General features: G+C 41.6%; 1 protein-coding gene across 9 annotated transcripts in view; it reads left to right on the forward strand.

The window, feature by feature from the left end:
* Nucleotides 1-17,032, forward strand: part of MAP3K7CL (MAP3K7 C-terminal like) — a 91,335-nt gene that overhangs the window by 64,310 nt on the left and 9,993 nt on the right. For all 9 annotated transcript variants that reach the window (XM_035017566.1, XM_035017567.1, XM_035017564.1 and 6 more), the window contains 2 exons: nucleotides 4,676-4,737; nucleotides 15,110-15,225. In XM_035017566.1, coding sequence (XP_034873457.1) covers nucleotides 4,676-4,737; nucleotides 15,110-15,225 — 178 coding nt within the window. The remainder of the gene's footprint in view (nucleotides 1-4,675; nucleotides 4,738-15,109; nucleotides 15,226-17,032) is intronic.

Raw genomic sequence — 17,032 nt, forward strand, 5'->3', positions numbered from 1 at the left:
CAAGGATTTGCCCGCAGTTATGCCCGGGTTGGAGAGCCCAGTGGAAGGGGGAGATAATGGATCCCAAAGTCCGGTCAAGATATTGCCTAGAACAGTGGTTCTCAACTGCTGCTTTGCAGGCCTGGTCTGGCTTTGATGGAGTCGTCACTTCTCCGAAGTACGACGAAAGAAAAAAGGGCACGGCAGTGAGGTTTTCTTGATGTGTGTTTGCTTTTGTCTCTAAAGCTAAATTTATCCATTATAATGGACACTTTTCTATGATTATGTTTGTCTTAAGATTTGGGGGCTAAAATGTTCTCTCTGTCATAAAGAGACACTAATGATACATGGTAGGTGTTCTGAGTCATCTTCACCAGCTGAATAAAAAGTTGGACACTCTAAGGCATGATTCCCAATGTTTTGAGGAAAATTTCACTGTCTCATGAAATACAAAAGTCGGGGAGCTCATGGCCCAGAAAGCGAAGAAGAGCAGAGTAGTATAGGGAAGAGCCCTGCGCTGGGAAACACCCCTTAGTCTTACGAGACTCATTTCCTTTGTTGGGGCCCTTGTCCTTTGCTCTGCACGGAGTCCTGGACCAGATGATGGCTTAGCCCCGTCCAGCTGCAGCATTCTCTGAAAACTCTGACCACATAGCTCTCATTGCTAAATAACAGTGAGGATTTGGATTACAGACCCAGTAGGTTCCACTTATCTGATTCACAGAGGAACAGAGAGAAGACAATTTAAGGAAATCTGAAACAGAATAACCACAGAAGCAACTCAACAGCTGTTCCAGGGATGCTGAGACTATGTACTATGGCATGTCATAATGGTTGGGATACCAATAAGAAAGTTCTATCTTAAGTACCATTGACTTAGTCACGTGTTTTGCAAAACAGGCAGCGAACATCTGCTTATCAAAAAAACAACAACAAAAAAACACCCAAAAACAACCCTTTAAATTCTTTCCTTTATATTCTGTTCTTTAAAAATTTTTAGGATGCATTTTGCTTGGTCCACTAAAGCCCACAGTGGCGTTTTGAAAAATGAAGTCAGTGAATTATTTTTTTAAATAATAATACATTAAAAAAACATGACAAAGTGATTTGCCAATTTAGCAAGAGCCTGAGTCCCTGCCTCACACATCAAAGGCATTCAATGACTATTTGGTAAATAAATATATTTTAATAAAAATGTACTTGCATTCTGATTTTGTCATATTATAAGCATATCTGGTAACTGCTCTCCTTTAAAAAAAAAAAAGCCAAATTTGCCAGAGAGAAGGTCTCTTCTCTTGTATAGCTACTGTACAATCCACTTTGTGCTTCTGAATTGTCAAAACAAACCTAACTGCTCTCAGGAACGCCGATCCAATGTCACTGTCAAAATGTTTTACAACGATTTGGCCAAATGTTGGTGGAACAGCTGTGCTACTAGTCTGTCTGAATCATTTTCCTTCTTTCCTTTTGGCCCAATCCTGTGATTCATCATTCTGCTTTTAGAATACTTGCCTATTTTTAAAACCAGTCAAAGAAGGCAGCCGCTGTTTAAAAGAAAACACACCGCACATCAACTCAGAGCAGCTTTGTAAGCAGCTTTGCAAGCCCTGAAATTTCTGGCCGGCAGGGATGCCAGACGAACCAGATGGCATCAGGCAGTGGAAGGCAGGCCTGGCTTTCAGACTCTCGGTCGTCTCCTTACATCTGTCTTCGGTTTTCTTATTTCCGCTGCCGTTTCCCGCTTGGATTAATCCAACGTGAACCTTCTTTAACCAAAGTCTTATCTTTATTTTGCTTGTCATTACAACATCCATTACATGTTTCTTTTTTTTTTTTTTAAGATTTAATTTATTTATTTAATTGACAGAGAGAGAGAGAGACAGCAAGAGAGGGAACACAAGCAGGGGGAGTGGCAGAGGGAGAAGCAGGCTTCCTGCTGAGCAGGGAGCCCAAGGTGGGGCTCGATCCCAGGGCCCTGGGATCATGACCTGAGCCGAAGGCAGTTGCTCAACCAACTGAGCCCCCCAGGCGCCCCTCATTACATGTTTCTATGTCAGTGAGTTAGACAATTTTTTTTTTAACTCAAGAAATCCAATCTTCAGCCTCGTCCACAAAATTATCAGCATGTTTACCTATAAGTGCCACGGTTTGACTATAGGTGATGATGTAGATTTCTACAATGCGGTGTATTAATTCTGGGGCATACCTGTATTGGCTATTTACTTTACTACAGTGAAGCCATTGAGTAACTTGCTTCTTCTTTTTTGTAATTAAGCAGGAAGGAGTGTGACTTCACAGGCAGCAAGGTGGATTAAATCCCAGGAAGCCTTGAGCTCCCTTCCTGGCTGACTTTTAGGATTCTGGAAGGCACTATCTATTCTGGTACTTTACAGAAGTGGTTTCTCCTTCTAACAAGTGCCTGTTCATCTGTGATTATTAGGGGTGGGATGCCAAAGTGTAATAGGTTCCCATTTACCTGGGTCAAGTTGTTCTGGCCTCGAACTCAATGAACTGACATAATCATGATGTCTGGCTTATTGATATTTTATTGAGGTACATTTAAATGTGCCTTAGACCCAAATCAGGTTACAAACGACAGCTTTCATAATGAAGGCTACCTGTAAAGGGTCGGTAGCAGCAAGTGAATATCTCTGTCTTTTGGCCAACTGTTTGCAGATGAAGGGGTGGACTTGAAGAGCCACAGTATCTGGCAGAAGTTGTCATTCTGAGTAGGAAGAGAGCCCTGAGAGGGCCTGGGGATCGGATCTCCTTGTGTCCTCTTGATTCAGTCCTCCAGCCTGCAGCAAGGGTCTTGGGGAGCGTTTCCCCATTTCTACCTCCTGTGTGAAGCAGAACAGAGTTAGTGAAACTGTGGGCAGCCACAGTCTGGCACAGGAAAAAGTGGATGCAAATTGGGCGATGCGTTACCATTGTCTTAAGCCACTTTTAAATGCGAGTATTATTATACTACTCTTGGCTAAAATATACCAGAAGCTATTAACTGCTGTGACCCTTGAGGTGTTTGGCAGAGGCAAAGACTGTCCTTGTTTGAATTATCTTCCTGGTAATTATCTTTGGTGCCTTCAAAGAACTGTACTGCCTGAGAAGCCAGGAGCTCCTTGCATGCTGAGTTTTATTCTGGACCATGCTGTCGAGGAGTTGGGAGAGGAGACTTGTTCTGGCATCGGGTGTGGCCCGTAGCACATGCTCTTGTTCAAACAGAACAGCACATTTTTATAAACAGATTTGGTTATGATAGTGAGAACATGAAAGCCATGAACTTTCTTTTTTTTAAAAAAATTTTTTTTTTTTAAGATTTTATTTATTTGCGAGAGAGAGAATGAGAGACAGAGAGCATGAGAGGGAGGAGGGTCAGAGGGAGAAGCAGACTCCCCGCCGAGCAGGGAGCCCGATGCGGGACTCGATCCCGGGACTCCAGGATCATGACCTGAGCCGAAGGCAGTCGCTTAACCAACTGAGCCACCCAGACGCCCCTGGCCTGGAACTTCTTCTTCTTCTTCTTTTTTTTTTAAAGATTTTATTTATTTATTTGAGAGAGAATGAGAGAGAGCGAGCACATGAGGGGGGGAGGGTCAGAGGGAGAGGCAGACTCCCTGCCGAGCAGGGAGCCCGACGTGGGACTCGATCCCGGGACTCCAGGATCATGACCTGAGTGGAAGGCAGTCGCTTAACCAACTGAGCCACCCAGGCGCCCGAACTTTCCTTTCTTTGTTACAGTGTAAAACAGATTTGGTTTTTAAACAATTCTTTAGCTTGTCTTTTGTCTTATTCTCATAGTCATCTGTCCCGGGGTAGGTGTTGCCAACATGGAGGGGATGGGAATGGATGGCCTAGCAGAGCCAGAGTCCGCCTGGACATATGAGGTTCTGCTGACAAGGGGCTGTGCTCTAGTCCTGTGGCTGGGTCACAGTATGTTCTCGAAGACATTTGGGGGTGACTTGGGTATTTTAGGCCAAACATCTCTCAGGTTTCCTCGGATGCTTCTGAGAACATCTTCTGATCCATTGACACCTGCCGCCTATTGTCTGTCAGTCAGTGTAAGGCATTTGGGGACAGAGTGGCCATGGCTGTCTTCGCTCAGGTTCCCCCACATCAAGGCAGTGCACGGGGCCTCATGTGGGGACTGCTGCCTGCCGTGCAGGGAAGAACCCCCTGCCTGGATTGCTCCCTGTTGCTCACCGGAACCCAGACGAGGCTCTGGGTAACTGCCTGGTGGTGGTGATTTGTGGTAAGGACATCAAAGCCCCCATTGGAGTCACTCAGAGTAGAGCTTCTATTTTTCACTAACACATTCTTCTGTCCCATTGAGGTTGTTCTGATCACCTCATTAGCGCCTTGTTAAAGCACTTTCCTGCATGCCAGGGAATCTGGTTTTGGCTACCATGAGAATATTGTGCTTCTTAATTATAGAGCTTCCAGACTGGACAGTTGAGGATTCTGATATTTGTTTGCAAAATTTTGGCCAGGCCAGCTATGCTCTCCAGGCTTCTGTTTGTACCAAAAATGAACAAGATTGTCTTCTGTATTCTCTGTGTCCCCACCTGAAGTGATGAGAATAATTAAAGCAGTATATACTGATGATTTAATTGTATAAATCCAAAGATGGTGAGAGCAGGACGCCTACCAGAAGAGAAAGAGCTCTATAGTGAAGAATCCTTTTATTTTCATGTTCTAGATGATACGCCTCCTGAAGACGCCATTCCTCTGGTCTTTCCAGAATTAGACCAGCAGCTACAGGTAAGGATCTATCCAGAGTCTTTCCTTTTTCCTCTTTAGCTTCACAAGATATAGTGAATGCACAAGGGACCTCACTGAGAAAAGACTGACTTGGAGACAGAGTGGGGAGTTTTCAAGTCATCAAGGATTCCGTTTCTAGAGCTCCAAAGTCATGTAACTCGCATGTAATATGCCTGTCTGCGTATCTGGCGATAACACCAGAATATGCAGAATTTACAGCGTAAGCAAGCTCCTATGTATCAGGAGCTCTGGAGCCTGGGAGCAGGGCTGGTTGCCATTGCCCCTGTGGCCCATTTTGATGAGTGATGTAGTGGTAAACTGTGCAGAGGTGACTTGTAATGGGCGGGGGTGGGGGTGGAGGGGGGCTTCAGAATAATCTTCTTTTCTCTCCTCCGCCCCAACCCCTCCCCAGTCCTCTGACAACTTTCAGTAGAATATAATTATTTTAAGTTAAACATTCTGAATACTGTCTGGTTTGATCTGCGAGAAAACTATTTTGTGTGTGTAGTTTACAGATGACCTATCAAAGAGATCCCATTTCAGTACACCAGAATCATTTGAAAGGAGCTAATTTATGACATTTCAATTTTCTTTAGATGATATATGGGGATTCCAGGCAAAGATGGCTTTAGGAAGAGGTTCGGTCCGAAGACCTGAATACTGGCCGTGGGCCAGACGTGCTCCTGAGTATCTCACTTTGCAGTCACACTTAGACAAATCTAATAGGGGTCTTGAATCCTGCGCACAGACATTTACTTAGTCACTACTTTTTTTTTTTCCCTCTAAGTATTGATTTTGAAAGCCTTTAGGCTCTGCAACCTCTACCACCTATCAGGCCTGATGTCCCCCATTGTCTTACACCCAGCAGTTCTTCCCATTTGTGGGTGTGACTGGTATCCTGAAGTCATTCACACGTGGGACCCCCAGTCCTGAACAGCCCTTGACAGAGGTGGGAAGAACCAAGAATGAGCCCTTGTGCAATCCAAAACAATGTCCTTTTTGGTGGGTTCCTGTTCTGATCTCAGTACCCAGGGCACTGAGTTAAAAACCTGGAAGTAGCCAGGTCAGATTGGAAGAGCCTGTGTTCCAGTACTAGAGTGGTCTCTAAAAATAAAAAAATTGGGGCGCCTGGGTGGCTCAGTTGGTTAAGCAACTGCCTTCGGCTCAGGTCATGATCCTGGAGTCCCGGGATCGAGTCCCACATCGGGCTCCCTGCTCGTCAGGGAGTCTGCTTCTCCCTCAGACCCTCCCCCCTCTCCTGCTCTCTCTCTCTCAAATAAATAAATAAATAAAATCTTAAAAAAAATAAAATAAAAATAAAAAAATCAACCCAACCTGACTCAGGTGTGACTAGGCTTCTTGGAGGAGTCCTCCTTCTTACCTCTTACCACAGTCCAGGGCATTGTCACAGTCCTCCAACAGACACCCGCTCAACAGACCAGTATCAGTTCTGCAGAGATTACAAAGAGTAGAGAAGGTGGGAGGGTTATGCTGATCACCACCCAGATGTCAAAGGACAGCTCTGTTCGCCTCTAAAATTTCCTCTGCGCTATCAGCCGTCTTATCTCCTCCTTCTCCTGCACCCCATGCAGGGTCTTCAACCCAGTTCCTCTAGCTCCTGATAGCTAACCATATCCCGAATATCGTTTTTTCTCACCATGGAGAAAGACTCAGCTCTCAGTGTGCTTTTCTGTCTGGCATGCTCCACCACACACACAGCTTTCCCCACTTGGATTCTGTCCTCACAAAAGAGCTGTGCATAGGCTGCTGGTGGTATAGTTGGGGTTGTAAAATAAAAACTAGATTTTTCCCCCCGCAGTCCCAGTTTTTTTTTTTTTCTCCTTTATTTTAATGTCACCTCAAAGCTATTTTATTATCATGGCAGTTAGATGAAAATAAGGAGTATGCATGTTTTGGAAATAGAACAGTAAAAACATATTCAGGTTCTGCTTCCTCCATCAAATGATGGATCGTGAATTCTATTTCTTTTGTATTGACAAATTTTTTTTTTTCCTTTGGGAACATTAATGGTCTTCCCTGGTTCATGGATTGTTCTTTACAGGATTCATAGCGCCCCTGGCAATTCTCCAGACAATTTTTCTGTTAGAGCATCTCAAGATCCATTTGGATTTTATGGTTTTAATTCCATTTGACATATATATTAGAAATTAGGCCTATTTATTTATTTATTTATTTATTTTTAAAGATTTTATTTATTTATTTGACAGAGAGAGACACAGCAAAAGAGGGAACACAAGCAGGGGGAGTGGGAGAGAGAGAAGCAGGCTTCCTGCTGAGCAGATTGCCTGATTCGGGGCTTGATCCCAGGACGCTGGGATCATGACCTGAGCCGAAGGTAGATGCTTAACGACTGAGTCACCCAGGTACCCCGAGAAATTAGGTCTATTTAATTATTTTAATCCAACGAGACTATTTCGTCTTCACTGAGCCTTAACAAGATAAGCAGTTGAGAGGCTTCTTTCTGGCTCATGGGTTTTGATCCCCCCATCCCCTACCCTTAAAATATGGTATTGCTTTACGTCTTCATGACTGGAGGGAACATTCCCAACTTCACACCTTAAATCATTTAAATAAGTGCTTGTTTGTTGCGTGAAGGATATGACCAAGTTTGTTATAAACATTTACCAACTGTCAAGCCATTTGGTTAGGGTTGCCTCTGTCCGGGGCGGTAGCCTGCTACCTTTATTCTATACTCCAGGGCATGATTGGCTCAAAAACAAAACAGTGGGAATTGAGAGGGGAAAGCTAACACAGAAAATGACATCTAAAAGCACATTCTTCTTTCCATGCTTAGCATAAGCCTATAAATTTAAGTCATTCTGCCGCAGGACGTCTCTGTATCGAAAGTGATGAAAATGTTTTATGTAGCAAAGGAGCAATCCGTTCTGTGGAGCAGGCCCTCTTCAGAGTCAGTGTCATGTGCTCTCTACACATAGTAATGGTTGACACAGGTGACAAATGTACGCCAAGTGCCTTCTGATTGTCACTATTTGCTCGAGGATAAACGGACTCTTGATTATCTCCACAGGAGCCTTAAAAACTTGCCAAATGAAAGATAGAGGATGCCAGGTGATTACTGCCATCCCTACTCTTTGCATAAGCCTCAGATTTAAATCCCACTGTGCACATTGCGTATTGCTGGGCAAGTGACTCTTCCACGCAAACAATCTCATGTGAGCCTCGCCGTAATTGTGTAAGCTAACTATAATGTCTCCACTTTAGAGATGAGAAACCTGAGGTCAAATTTTGGTCTGAACCAATTTGCTATTTCCACCTCCATCTCAGATTCTGCATCTTGGTAGCTTTCTTTCCCTTATAGCTTTTGGGAAACGTATGGGCTTAAATTACTTTGATAAGTAGCGGGGTTTTTTTTGTTTGTTTGTTTCTGGTTTGCGAGGTTGCCATAATGTGCCTCTAGGACAACCTTGTAAAGTTGGTTCTGACTTTCTGATCTCCATTACACATTCTTGTGTTATAAAATGGAGCTATAAAGTAGCTATCTGGTAGATATTCTCTCACCAATTTGACCCCCTAGATTCTGTTGCTTTGCCAAGAATGTGGACATGTTGGAGCATGTAATTCGTGGTGCTTCTATTTTCACAGAAGCCAAAAAAAGCCCTGTGTAAGAATAGCCGTGACAAACATTTCTCTTGATGTCTCTATTAATGCAAAAGTTGGGCAAGAGACTTTGGGGTAAGGTAGGTGTTAAAAGGAGCATCTCTTTATAATGTTCGTTTGTGGGCCTTAGGCCTCAGCATGGGGGTAATGGGTACATTGATTCTATTTTATGCGGATTCCTTTCCTGGAACTTGGTTTCTAAATTCTCTCTGCCTATTAGAGGCGGTAGTTGGGTTGAGCTGGTTTAGCACACACGTCCAGAGAAAGGAGGCACAATTCTATGTCCACTTCTAAGAATGATGGAAAAAAAATCACTACTTTTCTGTACCAGAATACCTCCATCCTCACCCCCCCAAATAAAGATAACACTGAGATTCAAGGAATAATTTTCTTTAGGCTTCAATTTCCTTCTATTTGAAAACGAGATCATGCCCAACCTCCCTCTTTGTTTTGAAGGATGGTCTGAGTTGGCACCACATTTGTCTTGAAATTTAACCATGTTGCTGTGTTTTGGAGATCATCCTTTGACCTCTAGATGATCCAAAGCTGAGCTGTAATCTGGTTTTAATTGCATTGCAATGAAGAATATGCTTTTATCATCAGGTAGAGATTAGGGTAATGAATAAACCTCAATTTTCTGAACTGCAAAGTGGAGACAACAATATTGATCTCACATTGTTGTTGTGGGAATTAAATGTGAGAATGAATAGATCTAGCACAGTGCTTGGCAAAATAATTGCTCACTTAATGTTAATTTCCTTCTCTAGTGAAATCGTTTTTTTGAATGAAGTATTTAAGAACTAGTAATTTGGGGCGCCTGGGTGGCTCAGTTGGTTAAGCGACTGCCTTCGGCTCAGGTCATGATCCTGGAGTCCCGGGATCGAGTCCCGCATCAGGCTCCCTGCTCAGCAGGGAGTCTGCTTCTTCTTCTGACCCTCCCCCCTCTCATGCTCTCTCTCTATCTCATTCTCTCTCTCAAATAAATAAATAAAATCTTTAAAAAAAAAAAACCTAGTAATTTATTTTTGTATGTGTAAAATGACAAGAGAAGCATCTCTTTGGATATGTGAATAAGGGATAGAGGTTCTGATGCTCTCTTCTTTTCGTTAAGCTAAGGTACTTGGAACAATTTTTTTTTTTAAGCCAAATTGAGCAATAGCTTCAATCCTTCTTAAAGTCCTCCCATCTAATCTGAGAAGACAGTGACAGGTGTCTCTGTGGTACACATTGAACTTGCCTTTTCTCAGACAGAGTCTAGTAAGTCCAGAAACTGATGTCACTTCCACAAATAAACAATTTCCTAGCTTCAGTTGTGTGCTGTAATATCTTGTTATCCAAGCGGTCTCTCCAGAAATTTCTTTAAGGTCTTACATCAGTGTATTGCTTGATGTCTTGGAAAGGAAAATGATAGAAAATGGGGAAGTCTTAGCATTCTGGGACTCTGCTACACTGGTCTTGAACATCCATCTGGAAATGCAATTAAGAAATAATCCCATAGAAAACACTGAAACTGTCTGCATTTTCTTCCTCATACGCATGTTGAAAAGTATCTTATCATTCATTGGCTGCTTGTGACCACATGGAAAATATACGCAGATACCTTGGACCTTTACTATGGTACCTTACTTTTTTTTTTTTGAGAAGCCCGGTAGCCATCCAACAAGATGCCTTGTTGGAAAAGTTTGAGACACTCTTGAGTAATGCTTACATTAATAAAAATGACTTAAATGTCCTTCATTTCAATGTTATAGAAGATATGTGGTATAATGATTATTGTTGACTTTGGCCATCATGTAGATACTATAGAAATGCCATTTTTAAAATATTTTCAGAAGTGTTTTAAATTCTACTATAACAGAGTTTTCAAATACTGCAATTAGTCCTGACGATGTTTTTTTCCATTTAGTTTTAACAAATTGTGCCTGTTAATTCAGGGATATTAAAATGCAACATAAATTTAAACCAGATACCTCCATCCTCACCCCCCACCCAAATAAAGATAACACTGACATTCAAGGAATAAATAAAAAGTCTGCTCAGCAACTGTAGAATATTTAGCTTCCTAAATATAATCTTCTGTGTGGGAAGCTGGGAGAGGAAAATTAAATTCTTACTTTTTTTTAAGTGGATGGGACCAGTAGTATTTGAAGAAGCCAAGTAGAAAACGGAAGTACTTAAGTTGGTTTTGTCCCTTGCAGAGAGATGCTTGGCTGGGTCCTTTCCCACGGGGCACTTTCCAGAGGACGGGAGTCCATTTCAGGAGGAGCTTGCTATAAACCCTGGGCAGAGAGCAGAGATGGGATGGTGTGGCTCAAGCCGGCATTCTTGGAACAGGAGCCTGCGGTTTCTCTCTTACTTCATCTTGTTCAATCTGTCCTGTTGATTGGGGTGGATGGGGGGGGGGTAGTAGCGACTCACTCACACGGTGTGTAATTTAAAGCCCTTACGAGCTCCATCCTCAGGCAGCCGCGGGATGGGGCGGACAGGGAGGAAAGGGGGTGGGGAGCAAGTGCCCTCTCCTGGGCTCTGACCTCATTCAACCCCAATCTGGGTCTTGGAAAAATGTGTTTCAAAGTTGGCTTGAGTTGCTGTTAGGAGAATATCTTGATTTAACCTTCTTAGAACTGGCTGTATCGTGAGTAGGCTAGATACCAAGGCATTGAGTCTGAAGAGTTGTTTCTGCGATCCCATAGGACTCACGCTCTAGTGCACGAAGAATACATTTACCTTTTCACTTTCAAATCAAGTATCTTTGGACTCCTGTCTTCGGAATGCAATAGTTCATCCTTTAGGCAAGCGGGAGAAGTGTATCCAGTGTGGGAAGATGTAGTGTAATTATGGAGAAAATAAGGAAATTTCTTTTTCTCCTGATGTGAAAAGAAATTCACTGTCAACATGAAGAGTTTATTGCTCGCCTGTTCCCAGCACGGAACGATGACTACGAAAGCCTCTCAGATGAGAATAGTCAAAACGAAGCAATGAGCATTAAAGCAAAAACATGTGTAAATTTTTATTCCAAGAATCTAATAGATTTTTTCATTTGGTTACCACCAGTATTATCTTACGTTATTTTTTTAGTTTTCAGTGTGAACATGTGTTAAGCCTATGCATGACTGATTAATTCATGAATGCCAATGTTTCAAATGTCACATGATTTAAACTTATCGATAGCTCCATTTTTGCCCTGGAAACCTGATTATTGTGCTTGAATTTTAGGAATCTTTTTCCTCAGGCAAACAGTTTCATTTTATTCAATGAATGCTAGTGGTCATATATTATGTCTTATTCTGCGGGGGTTATAAGAAGGTAAGAGAGAGTCACCCTCAGTGAAGACCTTAGGATGCTACACACACACAAACACCTAGTATATCATAAAGCAATAACAGTGTTCTATATTGTACAGAACAACATCTCATTACCTATAGTTCTACTTTTTTGGGGGGTATAAACCTAAATATCTTAATACTCTTCTTCACCAGAATTCCTGTTGGGATGCAAACCATATGTATTTAAAAAATCCATATGGGATATGGATTTTAGGCTGGGATAAACGTCAAATACCTTCTAACGACAGCACTTCCTGCTGTCAGGGGGCACTTTGTTTTGTCTAATGACATTTAGGGTTTGTGGTGAATGGCTCTAGATATAAAGGGGCGAGAAATTTTATGTTCCCTGGAGAGCAATTTGGGAAGGAGAGAGCATTTGGGTGCATATGAAGTGAGCCTCAGATAGTGAATCCTTGCAGCAATTCTTAGAAGAAGAGTGGGGGCAGCAAGAAACTCTAATGACCATTTTCCTTTTTTGCATTAGCTTTTTAAAAAATTGTGGTGAAAACACATCACATAAATTTTACCATGTTGGTGACTTTTAAGTGTACAGTTGAGTAATGTTAAGTCTATTCACATTATTGTGCAACTAATCTCCAGAACTTTTTCATCTTGCAAAACTGAAACTCTATACCCATTAAATAGCTCCTCATTTCCCCCCCACTTCCCTGCCAAGCCCCTGGCAACTAATGAGATGACTTTACAATGTTGTGGTGGGTTATGCAACATAACTTCCCTCCTTGCTTAAGAAAATCTGCTCTATTCTTTTTAATGCTTTCATACAAATTGGGAGAACTAGAAGTGGTGCCTAGTTATATGCCAGGTTGGGTGAAGACAGAGCTTGCGGGAGCTGGAGGCTTGAAGTGACACCTGGCATCTTTTTATTCCCTGAGACGCTGAACACTAAGTATTTTTGGCTTTTCCTTTTTTAATTAGCACTACTTTTTAATTGTGGAAAACCTTGAAAATAGTGTTATGTGTAAGTAGCTTGATCATCCTGCTAAGAGCATGTGAGGATACTGTATATATCCTGAAATACTCCCTATATTATATACCCTTAGCAGCATGATCACACTACCTATACATAATATCTTCAAATTTCCCACAATTAAGAAGTGCCAAAAAAAAAAGAACAAATGAAAAAACTTCCCACTTAATAAAAAGGATTGCAAGGTAGCAAGCTAAGGGGGGAAAAGACCCCCCTCTTCTTAAGAAAATTATATATGTAAATGTATAGTCTCTTCTTAAGAAAATTATATATGTAAATTTAGGAAAATTATATATGTAACTTTATTACATATTGTTATACGTACACATACACACACACATATATGTAACTTTCATTTTTCCCTTTTGTATCTAGCAGCAGAGGGGATTTCTTCTTGCACATGGCTATGTGCATTTATTTACTCTTAAGGACATAAACCCTTTGCATGGACTCCTAGAATCCTTTGGCTATCACATAGGTGACTATGCTGATTGTGTGACTCAGGGACCTACAAGGGGTGGCAGGTTATGGAATGAGCTGAATATAGTTTATGTGATGTTCGTAAGGACAGGAAATAAGATGCGTAGAGTCTTAGGGCCTTCCAGTGAGGACATGGGGCACAGATGATTTAATAGCAACTTGGCTAGGGTGCCCAGAGTAAATTGTTTTCATTCTCTTTACTGTTATACCTGGTAATTTGCCAGGGTAACAGGTGAAAATTGATGAGGGGGGTGGTGATTTCTAGGACATAGACCAGAAGAGCCAGGAGTTCTGAATTCCTTTGGCAAGAGCTTTGTCTCATGGGGTGCGTTATACTGTAATACTCCTGGGCAGTACTTTTCAATTTATTTCTATAAAGAAAGATGGTAATGGTTCCAACAGGCTGAGTTTATGCTACAAATGTGTTCATGGGGCAGTAGGTAAAGATGCTTCATAATGCAATTATTATTAGATTTTCCATGAATCTGGACATGAGATGTTCCACATGAAGGTAACTTTCAGGCAAATCTATTTCGAATTTTATTTCCTTTAGAAAACCTCTAATCAGAGGCCTCATGATAAATGGGATGGGTCATCTTATCTGTCAGTCAGGCTTTATAGGATTTTATAGAACTTCATAGAATTTCTACTACATCCTGGGTGGGGTTGCTGAATACAACACCCAAAGAAATCTTTGTCCTTGAAGAATATAAAGAGAGGAGCAAGCAGGAAGAAATGCATCACTTCCTAATTTCCGAATATAAAATTAGTGAAAATATGACCTAGTCAGACACATACTCACAGATATAGACTATAACGAGAAAAGGATTAGACCAAAGAGCCCACTTAACAATGAAATTGTATTTCTCAGATAGTATATGCCATTTTCTATAAATAATTGACTAGGGTGATTAAAAAACTCTTTAAAAGACTATTAGCTAGTGTTTCTTAATGTAATGTTTTTAATAATGTGTTGCTAACTAGGAATTAGAATTATAAACTCAAGGAAAGCTAGTTTTTCAAAAAATAATTTCTAGAAAGGAGTAGGATTTTCAACATGTTATGGGTCTAAAGGCTTGTCCTGCTGTCCTTTGTTTTCCCTGTGGATGGGAGAGAAACAAAGACACGAATCCATGCTCTTTGGCCTCACATGTGACGAGCATTGTCTCACTTGGGGTTTGGTCTTTCATGGGGTTTGTTAATCCTTGCAAGCTTTATTTCCAGCCCAGCTTCATTTCTTCAGTTTGTTTGCATCTCTCAGAAAAGAGCCTTTCTTGTAGGGCTACTCCATTCTCCAAAATGAGATTATGCCTCTGGGCTAAAGGCACAGAAAGCAAGCGGTAACTAAAGCAGACCACTGAAATATTTCCCCACCACTGCCCTTCTCTAAAGCAGAGTTTAAGATTTCTGGGGCAGGGGCACCTGGGTGGCTCAGTCGTTAAGCGTCTGCCTTCGGCTCATGTCATGATCCCAGGGTCCTGGGATCAAGCCCTGAATCAGGCTCCCTGCTCGGCGGGAGCCCTGCTTCTCTCTCTCCCACTCCCCCTGCTTGTGTTCCCTCTCTCACTGTGTCTCTCTGTCAAATAAATAAATAAAATCTTTAAAAAAAAAAAAGATTTCTGGGGAGAAGTAGAGAATTATTAGAAGACCTATTTTTACTCCAATGTATGGCCAATAATGAGCATGTCATCGGCCTCCCGGTTCTGGCTCGGGCCTGAGAATGCCCATGAATGATACTGGAAGATGAATGTGGGGAAAGGTCAGCCCCCCTCCCTCTTTTCAGTCAAGTAGAATCAGCCAAACTCTGTCCAGTGTTGACCGACGATGCTATTCTCATGCCAAAAATCTCCCTCTAAAGGACATCAGTAGAGCGAAATCGTTGATAATGTATTCCGATGCAAAGAAGTGGACTGATTTCTTCTTCTTCTTGTTTGTGAAGCCTCTGGCGCCTTGTCATGACTCCGTGGAATCCATGCAGGTGTTCAAACAACACTGCCAAATAGCAGAAGAATACAATGAGGTCAGAAAGGAAATCGCTCTGCTTGAGGAAAGGAAGTAAGTACTGTCCCTTTGAACCCTCTGGCCTCCGAGTACTGCCTACTGGTCACGGACCGGGGGAGGCAGGGAAGGAATGGGCTGAGCGTGAGGGTGAGAGGGAGGGATGGGGGCAAGTGACATTCTGTGGTTCAGAGGTTACTAGGCCACTTCTGTGGATATCATGTTTGATTATAGAAAAGACCCGAATCGAGCTGCTGAAGACAAAATGCTTTACTTTATGGAGTACTGAGAATAGCAGGAGGACTTCCTACCAGAAACTTAATTTTTAAATAAGCATTTTTAGTTCAGGAAATTAAAAATGCCAGAATGCCAGAGTCACACTATGTTTCCTATGGATGTGCCCAAAAGCCCCAGAGAACTTTGGCTTGGAGTGAATTTTGATTAATGCTTAATGGTGGAGTTTCTGCATCAAGTCAAGTCAAGAAGCCAGTGGGACAGATCTTTGGAATAATGTAAATGCATTGGTAGACTAACTGCATTTTTTAGTCCAATAGCCCAGGGAGGTTTTTTAAATTGATAGCTTCCATTACCACTCCAGTTCTGCTGTAGGGAATTACAGAGTTCTATTAATTAAATCATTCTAATTTTACTCACACTTAGCTTTTTCTTGCAGAATTCTCCTTTTTTAATTGCACTCAGTTCTACCAGTGTCTACCCCAGTGATCCCCATATCTTTTATACTTCCAAAGCCTCAGACACCTTTCTACCCTAGCATTGTTTAGTCCATACTTACATATTTATTAGTGAGATCTTTTGATTAATATTTGCATCTCCTACTACATGGTAACTACTAAGTGCTTTTAATCCCTGAAGGCGGGGAGAGTCAGGTGTCGCTCACCATCGTATTTCTGAAACCGAGCACAGTACATGGGATGTAGAGGCTGAATCAGTTTTTGTTGAGTGCGTGACACATAATCAAAACATGTTTTGATTCTTTAACTTTCTGTTTTTTTCCCACTTCCTCTTCCTGAAGTGATACATGGTATGTATTACTTAGTTTTCAAAATCAAAGCAAATGAAATATGTTTTGAGTAATTTATAAAATTCTTGGGACTCTTTGAAGACTGCCCTCCCTGCCCCTTGTCCCCCCAGGATGATGGTTGGACAGAATAACATAGTGGGGAGCAGGATGGGTTGTAGGGTCAGACTGCACTTACTGTAAGACCTCGGTTAACAATCCTTTTCTTACTTCCTTGCTGTGTTATGCTTCAAACATAAAATCATACCTGGACTTATGGCTAAAGGGGATGAAAAAATGTTTATGAGGAGATCAGAAAAACACATCTTCCCCTCATTTATCTGAGACTTTCTTTTTGGTCTGAACGTTCTCATAAATTGGTTGGAATGCTCAGATTGCACATTTGCACGCAATCTGAGTCCTAAAAAAAACCTTAAAGGAGCTGAAGAAGCTTATTAATAATACCCATGGGGAAGTTAAAGGAGGACTTGTATAATCAGTAGCCTATAAATGTATCTCCTCGTGTGCGTGTGTGGGTGTGTATGTGTGTGAACTGTGCTGTTGAGACAGATATAACAGGTAATTATGTATTTATTTGTAAACTCTTCAGATTGAAAGTATTGGAAGACTTCGTTTATTTCAATTAACCCATAGGTGGCCTTTTTTTTTTTTTTTGGCAATGCAAAGCTCACCCGCTAAATTGTATGTTTTGTAAGTTTATATTTTTGGGTGTTTCATTAAAAAATAGGATAACGATGTAATAGTGACTCATGTGGTCTTTTATTGAAAACATATTCCTGCTGTTTCTACATAACTAATCTTATTTTTTCCCTTAAGCCTGTTCGA

This window comes from Mirounga leonina, unplaced genomic scaffold, assembly GCF_011800145.1.
Source record: "Mirounga leonina isolate KUSES-001 unplaced genomic scaffold, KU_Mleo_1.0 Mir_172, whole genome shotgun sequence".
Lineage (NCBI taxonomy): Eukaryota > Metazoa > Chordata > Mammalia > Carnivora > Phocidae > Mirounga > Mirounga leonina.